Source organism: Tupaia chinensis, unplaced genomic scaffold (genome assembly GCF_000334495.1).
Source record: "Tupaia chinensis unplaced genomic scaffold, TupChi_1.0 Scaffold000591_1, whole genome shotgun sequence".
In the NCBI taxonomy this organism is placed as follows: Eukaryota; Metazoa; Chordata; class Mammalia; order Scandentia; family Tupaiidae; genus Tupaia; species Tupaia belangeri.
The window spans coordinates 1,503,722-1,517,355 of record NW_006160107.1 but is presented as its reverse complement, the minus strand read 5'-3'; the positions used below and the strand labels follow the sequence as shown (position 1 = coordinate 1,517,355).

Below are 13,634 nucleotides of genomic sequence, written 5' to 3'. Positions count from 1 at the left end.
CCTAATGGAAAAACCCCCCCAAAAAAAAAAAAAAAAAAAATTAAGATACAAGTTAAAAAGATAGTATGGAAAAATGTTTAGATTATTAAGTGAAAAAAGTAAAATATAAAATCAAACAAGTCCTATGACCCCACTCTGGAAAAAATAGTAGCCACACAATAAACACTGAAATAAAAGATCAATTAGATTGGATGCATTTGCTGGAAAGTCTGTTTTTCCTTCTATAACCCTGTAATTGCCAACTTTTCTATAATAAGCACATGTAAAGCACTTAAGTAACAAAAAAATTAATGACAATTTTATTTTCATTTGGTATAGCATATATGTGCTCACTGGAGAAAGAACGAGAGAAATAAATAAATCACCCTCCAGGGGATGGCCACACCTCAATCCTTTCTCCTGCACTCTCCTCTCATGAGTTTGGACATGCACACCCAGCATGTTTTTCAAGCCACCAGTTCCAGGACTTGAACAGTCTACCTACCATGTGGGATCTAGCCACCTTAATTAACCTCTATGTCACCTGCTGGTCCAATAAAAATTTATCTTAAAAGCAATATTTATCAATCATTTCATTTAAGAGGAAAAACCACTGACCTGTCTAAAAATTTTTTCTGAACCCTAAATAATTAGTGCAAATGATACATTTGGAACTGTTGGAATAAAGCTTACTATATAAAATTTATGATTAAAGAGAGTAAAAAACTGAAAACTTTATAGAATTCCTCTTCAGATAAGATATATCACAGAAAAGTAAATAACTGCTATTGGTGCCAGCAGGGTGGTTAGGGCACTGGACTTCCTGATAACTGACCATGGTTTGAGTCCTAGACTTGACTATTGCCAGCAGGGTGGTTAGGGCACTGGACTTCCAGATAGCTGACCATGGTTTGAGTCTTAGACCTGACGACTTGCTTTCTCTCTCTCTGTCTCTGTCTCCCTCTGGTCAGTACATGTAGTCTATAGCAAATTAATAATAGTAATAATAATAAACTTAAATAATTCTTAAAAAAGAAATAATTGCTATTAATGAAAACACCAAAAATCTGATGAATGAGATGTCTTCTCATTACCATATCAATACCATATCCCTAAATAGTAACAATAAAACTTCCCATTCTTTCACTATTTCTTTAACAATCATTCTAAGTTAATAGCTGTGTACAAGGAAAAAAACTGAAGGTCATACAAGCAAACGTAACAGTATTATGAATATTGTAATTATACTTGATTTTAATTGACTTTTTTCATTATACTTTCACAAAATTTTATTATAAATTGTACAGCTGTTGTAGTAAAGAAAAATACATCTGAATTATCAAGAACATATATACATTCGCTATGTAAACTGCATTAATAAAAATACAATATTTGATACAGGACAACAAACAGAACTATACACATTATCAAAGTGCCAGAGGAGAAAAAACAAAGAAACAAAGTTTATTCAAAGAATTAAGAGCTGAAAACTTCGCAAGCTTGGGGAAGTAAACAGAAATCCATATCCAAAAAGCCTGAAGAATATCAAACAGATGATCCAAAGAGACCCACACTGAGACACAATCAAACTGGCAAAAGTTAAAGGCAAAGACGGCCAATCGTGGCGGTGCAGCAGCAGCACAGCACTCGGCTATGCTGAGGGAAGACGGTAGCTTCGTCCCTGGACTGACTTGCATTTACCATGCAGCTGTGCCATGATCTCAGTGACTACGAGGCTGGGCAACAGCATGTCATGAGACCCCACGGAGGGTTCTTGTCTTTCTCTCAATAAACTTAAAAACTAAAAGTTAAAGGGCCAGTTAAATGGCACAGCAGTAACACCATGCGAGAGAAGCCAGAACTTACATGGCAGCCACAGTTTGAATGCCCAGCCCAGTCAGACGGAACCACGTCAGGCATACATGTCAGTGCCCGAGATCTGAGGGGCCGAAGGACTGAAGGAAGGATATCACAGTGTGACCAGACTCTGCAGGGGGTGCTCACCTCTCTCGTAGGTATGCACATACATGCTCTACCACAAATAAAGAAAAATGCATTACTGGGTCGTCAGAAAAATCATGACACATTTTTCTCAGTTTTTCTATGACAAGAATGTGTCATGACTTTTCCAATGACTCAATAGATCATAATTATAATTTTTTAAAATAGTTAAAGAGAATTTCAAAAGCAATAAGAAAAATAGTTTTTTTAAATACAAGAGTACTACCCATAAGACCATGAGCAGATTTTTCAGCGGCACTCTTATACACCAAAATGAAGTGGCTGACATAGTCAAAATGTAAAACCAGCAAATCTGTTCTTCAAAATTTCTGAAGAGAGAATGGGACCAGCAGTTAGCATAATGGCTATGTCGCTGGACTCACATGTAATCAACCATGGTTCGAGTTCTGGTCCCAGTGGCTTAAACTCATGCTGAGCGCATGTGTGTGCATACCCAAGATCCCGAGAAAAGAATGGAGGAGACTCTGTCTGGCGAGCGCACGCACCCTACAGTGAAAATCTCTCCAAAAAAATAAATAAATAAAAAATAAATAAATAAATAAATAAAAAGAAAAGCTAAATAAGATTTTTCAGACTGAAACAAAAATAGCACTACAAGGTGACATAAGAGCATAATGAGTACGAAACTTGTTGGAAAAGTAAATATGTAAGCCCAAAAAATGTTTTTTACTTTAACATTGGTCAGTATATTGATTATAAGTGTATTATTAAAGTCAAAAGACAGAAAGGTTAAGTTATAAATGTAAAAGGATAAAAATCACCAATAAAAACATTCAGGGTGACTGAATGAACACAAATGCAAAACCAACTAAAGACGAACTTTATTTTATCACACTTTGCCTTACTGTGTTTCACAGACGTTGTATTTTTTAAAATTGAAGGTCTGCAGCAATCCTGCAAAAAGTCAGTCTACCAGCACCATCTTTCCAACAGGATGTGCTACTCAGTATCTCTGTGTCACATTTTGGTAGTTCTCACAATATTTCAAACGTTTTCATTATTATTTTATCTGTTATGGTGATCTGTAATCAGTGATCTTCGATGTTACCATTGTAACTGTCCTGGGGGCACCATGAAGCACGCCCATAAAAGACAGCAAACTTCACTGATAAACATTGTGTGTGTTTGGACAGTTCTATCGACCAATCATCTCCCCCACCCAGCCCCTCTTTTCAGGTCTCCCTAATTCCTGAGACACAACAATACTGAAATTAGGCTAATTAATAATCTTATAATGGATGCCAAGTATTCAAGGAAAGAGATTCTTTTGTCTCTTACTTCAAATCAAAAGCTAGAAATAATTAAGTTTAGTGAGGAAGGCATGTCAAACACTTAGACAGGCCAAACAAAAGTAGACCTCATGCACCAAACAGTTATCTAAGTTTTGAATACAAAGGAAAGGTTCCTGAAAGAAATTTAAAGTGCTGCTCTAGTGAACATCACAAGAAAGTGAAACAGCCTTTTTGCTGAAGGGGAGAAGTTTTACTGGCTTGGATAAAAGACCAAAGTACTGACATCATTCCCTTAAGCCAAAACCTAATCCACAGCAGGACTCTAACTGTTCAATTCTATGAAGCTGAGGGATGTGAGGAAGATGTAGAAGAAAAGTTTAAAGTTAGCAGAGGCTTGTTCATGAGGTTTAAGGAAAGAAGTCACCTTCATAACGTCAAAGTGCAAGGTAAAGCAGCAAGTGCTGATGTACAAGCTGCAGCAAGTTATCTACAAAGTTTAGCTAAGATAATTGATAAAGGTAGCTACAGTCAACAACAGGGTTTGTTTTTTTTTTTAAGATTTTTAAAAATTTAACTTTGTTCATTTACATTTGCCCAGAGAGGAGGGGAGACAGAAAGAGAGCAAGCCACCAAGTCTGGGACTCAAACCATGGTCGGCCATGTGGGAATCCAACACCCTTAACCACCATGCCACCTGCCAGCCCCAGTGAACAACTCGTTTTAAATGTAAACAAAACAACCTTCTACTGTAAGATGTCATCTAAGGAGCCAGCAGGTGGTATAATGGTTAAGGTGATGGATCCTATATGACTAACTCCACAGTTTGAGTTGCAGATCTAGCAACCTGAAAACATACCAGGCGTGTGTGTATTCATGCCCAAAATACAATGGAGGAAAAAGAATAGTAGCATGATCCTCCCCCGAGGGATGAGTTCTCATTTTCCCTCTCTCTCTCTCTGTCTCACTCCAGTAAGCACACACACACCATATAGAAAACAATCTACCAAAAAAGAAAGAAGAAAAAAAAAAAAAGATGTCATCTAGGTCTTTCACAGCTAAAATGAGGCAATGCCTGGCTTCGAGGCTTCAAAGGACAAGCTTAACTCTCTTAACGGGCTAAAACAGCTAGTGACTTCAAATAAAAGCCAACACCATTACCATTCTGAAAATCCTAGATGCTTAGGAATTGGACTAAATCTACTCTGTGTTCTACAAGTAGAGTAACAAGCCTGGATGATATTATATCCTTTTTAAATTTTTTTCCAGTTATTATTATTCATACATTCAATCACTATACATCATTTAGATTGTAAAGAGACTTTACTCAGCTGATATACGCCTCAGTCCAGCCCAGTTGAGAATACTACACATGTCATCATCAACAGGTCATAAACCATATCTGTGTCCCATAAATGTCTCACCTGTCTATTTTTTTCCCAAAATTTCCTTTCCTACACTCTTCTCCTCTCCCATTCTCCTTCCACTTTGTCCCTAGTGTCCATAACAATTTTTAATATAGCATGTCTTTTTAAAACATGACTGCTTGGGACCAGCAGATGGTGTAATGGTTACTTTGCTGTACTCCCACAATTGCAATTTGAGTCCCAGACCTGACTACTTAAAACTCATGCCAGGCATATGTGTATGCATGCCCAAGATCCCAAGAAGAGAAGGGATTGTGGCAGGGCCATCACCCCTGGGGAATAATTTCTCATTTTCTGTCTTTCCAGTCAACGCATGTGCACTATAGGAAAAATTTCCCTAAAAAAAAATAAAATTAAATTAAAATAAAATAAAAAGACTGCTCACCAACAATGCACCTGGCCACCCAAGAGATCTGATGAAGATGAACAGGGAGATTAATGTTATTTTTATGCCTGATAATACAACATCTATTTTGAAGCCCATGGTCCAAAGAGTCATTTCTACTTTCAAGTCTTATTATTTAAGAAATATATCTTATAAGGTTATAGCTGCCAAAGATCAAGCAATAAAAGCAAAAATAAATAAATATGATACATAAAACTAAAAAAGCTTCTGCACCATAAAAAAATAACAAGTGAAAAGTTAGCCTATGGATTAGGATAAATTACTTTGTAAACCACATATCTGATAAAAGGTTAATAACCAGAAACATAAAGAAACACAACTGAATTGCAAAAAAAGAAAAAAAAAAAAAAGCAATCTGATTTTTAAAAATGGGAAAAGGATCGGGAACCAGCAGTTAGCATAATGGCTATGTCACTGGACTCCCACGTAGTCGACCGCGGTTCGCGTCCCGGACCCGGTGGCTTAAAACTCACGCCAGGTGCGTGTGCATGCATGTCCAAGATCCCAAGAGGAGAATGGAGGAGAAAGGATTGTGGCGTGACCATCCCCCCTGGGGGGTGATTTCTCGCTTTCTGTCTCTATGTCTCTCTCTGTCTGTCTGGCGAGCGCATGCGCCCTATAGCGAAAATCTCTCCAAAAAAAAAAAAAAAAATGGTAAAAGGATCTGAATAGGTATTTCTCCAAATAAGACATAAAAATGGCCAGTAGGTATATGAAAAGGTGCTCAATATTACTAATCATCAGGGAAAAGCAAATCAAAACCATAATGAGTTATTACCTTATACTAGCTAAGATGGCTATTAGCAAAAAGATAAGAGATACAGACACACACACTTACATACACAGATATACATACATACACACACGCACTTACATACACAGATATACACACACACACACACACACACACATTATTCACCCTTTAAAAAAAAAAGGATGTTGGGAACCAGCAGTTAGCGTAATGGCTATTTCGCTGGACTCCCACGTAGACGACCGTGGTTCGTGTCCCGGACCTGGTGGCTTAAAACTCACGCCGGGCGCGTGTGCGTGCGTTCCCAAAATCCCAAGAGGAGAATGGAGGAGAAGGGATTGTGGTGTGACCATCCCCCCTGGGGGGTGATTTCTCGCTTTCTGTCTCTATGTCTCTCTCTGTCTGTCTGGCGAGCGCACGCGCCCTACAGTGAAAATCTCTCCAAAAAAAAAAAAAAAGGATGTTGCCATTTGTGCCATGGAAGCTCCCGTATAACATTATGCTAAGTGAAATAAGACAGACTCAGAAAGAAAAATACGGTATGATTTCACTTACACATGGAACTGAAGGGGGGAAAGGCCTAATATATGGAATCAGAGAATAGAAGGGTAGTTTCCAAGAGCAAAGGGGGAGAGGACATGAGAAGCGGGTTCACCGGTACAAACGTGCAGCTACATAGGATGAACACGTCTAGGGATGCAATGTACACCCTGAGGACAACAGTTAATACTATTGAATGGCTTACTGGGAATTTGCTAAGACGGTAGACTTTAGGCGATTTCTGTTTTCACCACACACACACACACACACACACACACACACAGAATAACGCTGACTATGGAAGGTGCTGGATGGATTACTTTGCCCAACTTAGTAATCACTTCACTATATATATTTACATCAAAATAGCATGCTGTGTACCTTAAATATATAAAATCTAAAAAGCAATTTAGCAATGTTAAATATGTGAGAGGATCTTTTTATGTATTTGAATTAAGTTCTATCAGTTGGATTATCTTCTTTGGATGATTAATTAAGGGTGAGAAAATATCTTCGTGTGATTTATGTTAATAAAGATATGATGTGGGATACTGCAAAAAAAAAAAAAAAATTTACAACATTTGGAGAATTCAAACCTCCCCCATAAGAACACCTTAGAAAAATCTGAAGGTCCTTCTAAGCTAGTTAATACTAACATTGCCCTTAAAAGATTAAAAAAAAAAAAAAAAAACAAGAGATATTTTGCTGTAGGGCACATGTACTCGCCAGAGAGACAGAAAGAGGGAAAGTGTGAAATCACTCCCTAGGAGGATGGCCATGCCGCAATCCCTCCTCCTCCATTCCTTTCTCAGGATTTTGGGCATGTAACAAATGAGCCCAACCTGAGTTTCAAGCCTCTGGGTTCAGAACTTGAACTGTCCTCAGCCTTGAGGGATTCTTAACACCTTAATCACTATGCCACCTGCTGGCCCCTAAATGATCAAAAATATTTTAAATTTCTGTAATAAGAGTTCATTTTTTGAAAACCATATACATTTTTCTGTCCTAAACAAATCTGAGGACATTATTTTTAAGTGATACAGTCTACTTTTTGTTCTAAGTCATGAACACTGAAGTCTCATATATGGCGTAAGAGCTACGAGCCACAGGGCTCTAGCCCTTAAGATGAAAATTTATTAATAAACGCAGCCTCTGTTGAACTAACATTATGCACCATTTTACTTATTACATGAAAATAGTTTCTCTCCCTGACAAAGATGGTAAAATTATTTCAACTTAATCACGTAACAGGAAGAAATATCTAGACTCCTGGGCCAGCAGTAGCAGAGGTTAAAGTAGCCGGATCCCACAGGGTGACAGAGCAGTCTGAGTCCCAGACGGGCAGCTTGGAAAGCAGTCCGGGAACGTCTGTGAGTGTGCCCAAAATTCGAAGAGAAGGATGGAGAAGGGACTGCAGCATAGCCATCTCCTCTGGGGGATAATTTATCATGTCCCCTCTCTCTGTCTCTCTCTGGTGAGCACACACACCCTACAGCAAAAGCTAACAACAACAACAAAAATTTAGAATCTTCGTAACCCTTGTAATTTAATAATCAAAATGATACAGCATCTACCAATAATCTCCTTTCAAATCCTTTTATTTGTGCTATACATATCTGCTGCTTGCTAATCATATAATCTGGAAAAAATTTTTAACATTTGTCCATCTATTTATAAGGCTAATAATAAGAATTCATACCTAGAAGAGATGTTTTAAACATTAAAAATGGTAACACTTTGTCTGGTACTGATAAAACACTAACAGTTTTATTTTGTTTTTGTTTTTTTTTTCCTTTCCTCCCTCCAAATGTTGGGCCACCGGAAAAGTCATGATGTATTTCTCTATGTTTTTTTATGCCAGACTGTATCAAGACTTTTCTGATGACCCAATAGAATGTCTCATACATTTTGAAAATAAGAATAATCTTTAACTCAGAAAGCTGATATTAAAAGTCCTAAGTCTGGCCCAGCTCCACGACCTGGTGTTTAAGTAAACCAAATCCCAACCCCAACAGCCTGGAAAACAGGCTGGGCTCTCATGAGTACATGCCCAAAATCCCAATGGAGTGGAGAAAATGAGAAGGGATTACAGCATGACTATTCCTTGTCTGGGGGAGGGGGTACCTTCTCACCTCTCTGCCTCTCTGTCTCTCTCTCTCATGAGCATACATGTCCTCTGGCAAAAAAAAAAAAAAAATAGTCGTAAGTTCACTCAAAATCATAATTACCTGTCCATAAAGAACCTGAGTTAATCAGCTTTAATACTAAGATAATTAGAAGTTCTCTTCTCAAGGTGACTTTTTACAAGTTTATCTAGTCATTTCTTCCATGAAAGAAAGACAGAGAGGGAAAGGGGAGGTGGATGGCAGAGGGATGGAGGGAGGGAGAGGATGGAGTTCGGGGGTGGAGGAGGAGAGACCCGAGAGGGAATCCTCACACACAACCCCAGCTGTCCCAAATCACTGACACATATCAACGCACTTGTGCTCAGGGAGGCCACAGGATGCAAACCCAAGACCTTTCCCATGTGGGTTCCCCTGCATTATCCCTGTGACACTGCCTGGCCCCTCAATCATTTTATCCCAGTTGTTACAAAAGAAAAAAAATTTTAAGTAAAACATAGAGTTCTTTCTTTTTGTAAAGAGTTCTTTCTTAAATGACATACAAAAAATGTTTTGAAATCCCTGTAGTGACAAAACTAATTGTCTTGAACAGTAAATTTACCAGACAGGATGCACGATTAAGAAAAAAATTTAAGCATTATATGTTTTTAGAATATTCAAAGTTAAAATGTTGACATCATTCAAAATTGCCAACCGTTGTTACATATGACATTGCCATTTTATATAAAGAATTTTCAACCCACTAGAATTAGTATAGAGCTAGCTTCACTATAACCTAGTACAACCACTCAATTATCTTGTGGATTATTTTACTTTATTTTTTTCACAAAGAAATTAATACAAGTGACGGAATATAACCAAAAAGTCAATAGCCTTTTTAATAAATTCCATTTTGGCAAATGATCATATGCAAATTAACAAGAACTACATCATGATGATTTCATTTATTTGTGCTATACCTATCTGATTAATAGGCATTAATTTTGTTGATGGAAACAAGAGAAGTCCATTGTTGTATACAGATTAGAAATGTAAACACTCAGCATTTCCCACAACTACTGACTTCACAGATTATTCTGAATGCTATTTCAAATAACACTGAACGGCAGAAAAAAGTACAGAAAGCAAAGCGCTCTACTGCCCCCTAATGAAATAAACCAGAAGGAAAAAAAACCTGAAGGTATCTGTGGAACAGAAACACGATCTTACTTTGCTAAGCAGACAAACAGCGAGACAATTAACTGAAAACAACTACACTATTTATCAAAGTACCGTCGTTAAGCTACAATCACCCAGTTTTCATGATAAAATTAGCAGCGAAACAGGAAAGCCTTGAGACAGGAACGTTCTGAGAAAGGAGAACACAGTCAATGTTATCTCGCGTGAGAGCGATGAGGACTTCACTGCAGCCTCATTTCTCATGCGTATGTGGGATGTAAGGAAGAAACGCACTCCAGTGAGTTACAGTAACTTCTCAATAGCTCAAAAGTAAACATGAAAATACTCCCTCACAATCTATACTCACTTTAATCTTCTCAAAAATGTTTAGAAGTTATAAAATATACACTTAAAAGAGTTTTTACCTATGTTCTGTGCTTTAAACATATACCGATTTCATAAATATGACAACCTTGTGCTTCATGGTACTTTGTATCATAAACTAAACGGTGATGACTTTTAATCTTCCTTTTAATAAAAACTCTCTCTTCTTTTAAACAGACTTGGTTTTTAAAACATACCCCATAACTCTGTTCCTTTTACTTAATACTCCAATCTGCCAAGAATTCCTGAATTCTCATTTTAGGACAAAGCAAGTAACAAGGGGAGGAGAGGGGTAGAGAGAGACTTGTTTGTGGTCCTTAATAATCAGAGTTGTCTAAAATTAGCCTCAAGAAACCATTTGAAGTAAGATTATAAAAAGAGAATATCAGTTCATAAAATCAGGGAGAATGTAAGTAAGAAAAAAAAACAGTAATTCCAGGCAGCAGCTCGCTGAGGGAAGCAGGTATAGAATTCACTGTCCCTTCGCAACTAGGGCACACAACATCGCGTGAAGATGGCATGTTCATGGAGAGCACACAGATTGACCGTGGCTCCATGTTTCACTACATGTCTACTGCTTAAGGAGATACAAGAAAGAGAACCAAATCTACACAATGCCAAGGAGAGACACAATATGGAGAAACAAGTCACATGAGTTTGCATACATGACGACATGGAAACATCCTTTACGCGTGTGTACTGCTGCTCTCCTTCCTGCCAGTTAACAAAAATGGTGCTCTAGCTTTGTAAGCTATAAGGCTAACAAATGTGCATATATTCATTCAAGATTTCAGAATAACAACAAAGGAAAGCATAAACGTATTCAAGTCCATATCTCAAATGAGTCGGCTTGCACATCTATATCAATGTCCTAAATAATGTAAATTTAAAACATGGCTGTTTTATTAGAAGCATTCATTCATTCCTACTGCCTAAAAATATAACAGATACATAGGACTATTTGGAAGATGTAATAAAGGAACCAGGAGGACTTAAGCTTCCCAAAGTCAAGATGCTTAAAGTATAGCTAAGACATGGAACCAACTCAAATGTCCACAAACAGATGAATGGACTAAAAAAGTGTGGCACATATACTCCATGGAATACTATTCAGCCACAAAAAAACAAGTCCCTGGCGTTGGATAGAAAGTGGACAAATATGGAAGATTTATTGCTGAGTGAAGCAAGTCAGGTTATGAAAGAGAGACACTGCATGTCTCCACTTAACATATACCAACAGTCTGCACTCTATGGTAGAGACTGAAAGACTGAAGGACATAAAAGGATTGAAAATTGTTACAGACACTAGGGACAAAGTGGAAGGAGAGTGGGAGAGGAGAAAAGTGTAGGAAAGGAAACTTGTGGAAAAAAATAGATAAGACATTTATGGGACACAGATATGGTTTATGACCTGTTGATGATGACATGTATAGTATTCTCAACTGGGCTGGACTGAGGTGTATAATATGCTGGGTAAGTCTGTTTACAATCTAAATGATGTATAACGATTGAATGTATTAATAATAATAAAATGATAATATTTTTAAAACGTAGCTGATATATGATCAAAATAGTATCCTTCTAACCTACAAACTGCTTTTAGTTACTCAGACTTAAATACACAAGTAGTCATGAGAAATAAGAAGAAGGTATGTAGCTACTTGGAGTATGTTTCTGTAGAAGGAAGAAAACTACTCATGAATAGTCCCAGTCCGCACTGGTGAGTTCCAGATCATTATCCTAAACGTAAAGGAATGTGTTCTTCAGATCATGGGAGAAAACAGTTTCAAGAGTTTCCCTCCCAATTCCCACCAAACATAAATATTAAAAATGTCATCAAAAAATGAATAAATAAATAAAAGGAGAGAGAGTACAAGGAAAGGAAAAGGATAATCATTTCGTCAGGAAGTAATTTATTGAGTACTTTGGCTCAAGACAAAAACATTTATTTATTTTAGCCAACAAAAAAAAATTTTATTGATAATGATGGTAGCAACCAATTTTATTGAGCAGATAAATAACCATTTTCCCCATTTTACAGATGAAGAAACAGTCTCATAAAGATGAAATAATTTGTCTGAGGTTACACTATCATTGAACTGCAAAACATACTTATTTTACTAGTCATGTACAGTGAAATGATACTTTCAGAACACTGTAATAAACTAATAAATTACACATAACGTCCAAGTAAGTTGGCAGTCATGTAATCTGGCTGGACCTGATTCTTTTTCTAATTAAATAATTATTTTATTGAACTTTTATTAGTTATTTTTTAAATTTGACCCGAGAAAAGAGACAGAAAGGGAGAAAGCAAGCTACCAGGTCTGGGAATCAACCTGTGGTCAGCCATGTAGGAATCCAGTACCTGAACCACCACCTGTCGGCCGTTAGACCTGGTTCTTCAAAGAGGAGAGAAGTGGGGGCCAGCAGGAGGTGTAGTGGTTAAGGCACTGGACTCCGGGATGACCAACTGCATTCAAGTCTCAGACCCAGTGGCTTGAAACTAACACTAGGTGCGTGTACATGTGTCCCCAAAATGCCAAGAGAAGAATGGAAGAGAAGGGATTGTGGTGAGGCCATCCTCCTTAGGGGTAATTTTATCACTTTCCCTTTCACTGTCTGTCTGTCTTTCTCTCTCTCAAGCAAGTTCATATGCCCTGTGGCAAAAAAAAAAAAAAATTAAAAGTAAATAAATAATAATAATAATAATAAAAGACAGACATGTACATGATATAATCAGTATTAGTAAAAATGCTAACAAAGAATATTTCTTTCAATGCTCATAAATAATAACATCTCTTATATTATTCTCAGATCACACTCAGTCATTACGATCTCTTCTTCTCAGATCTTCCATATCATCTCATTCTTACCTATTTTATTTGTTTTAAAGAGATACAATTGGAGCCAGCAGGTGGTATAGTGGTTACATCGCTGGATTCCCATATGGCCAACCACTGTTTCAAGTCCCAGACCTGGTGGCTTTAAAATCACACTGTGCTCCCTGGAGTGATTCCGTCCTGCGTGGCTGTTTTCGGGAGCCGTAGTCGTTTACCTCCATCCGCCTTCTCACCAACCCAAGTGCGTGGCACCACCCCATGGAAGATTCGATGGACATGGACATGAGCCCCGTGAGGCCCCAGAACTATCTTTTCGGTTGTGAACTAAAAACCGACAAAGATTATCACTTTAAAGTGGACAATGATGAAAGTGAACACCAGTTATCTTTAAGAACAGTTAGTTTAGGGGCTGGTGCAAAGGATGAATTGCACATTGTTGAAGCAGAGGCAATGATTATGAAGGCAGTCCAATTAAAGTAATACTGGCAACACTGAAAATGTCTGTACAGCCAACGGTTTCCCTTGGGAGCTTTGAAATAGCACCACCTGTGGTCTTAAGGTTGAAGTGAGGTTCAGGGCCTGTGCATATTAGTGGATAGCACTTAGAAACTGTGGAGGAAGATGCAGAGTCAGAAGAAGAAGAGGAAGAGGACGTGAAACTCTTAAGTATGTCTGGAAAACGATCTGCCCCTGGAGGTGGAAGCAAGGTTCCACAGAAAGAAGTAAAACTTGCTGCTGACGAAGATGATGACGATGAAGATGATGATGATGA

The 13,634-nt window shown here is 37.7% G+C and overlaps 1 protein-coding gene across 3 annotated transcripts in view; it reads right to left on the bottom strand.

Moving 5' to 3' along the window:
- COMMD10 (COMM domain containing 10) overlaps positions 1-13,634 on the bottom strand; it is a 239,654-nt gene that overhangs the window by 189,686 nt on the left and 36,334 nt on the right. The window contains exon 5 of one of the 3 annotated variants that reach the window (XM_014591533.1): positions 12,639-12,679. The exons of the other annotated variants lie outside the window; for them this stretch is intronic. Coding sequence (XP_014447019.1) covers positions 12,671-12,679 — 9 coding nt within the window. The 3' untranslated portion in view covers positions 12,639-12,670. Of the gene's footprint in view, positions 1-12,638; positions 12,680-13,634 lie in introns of those variants that run through there. 3 annotated transcript variants of the gene reach the window in all.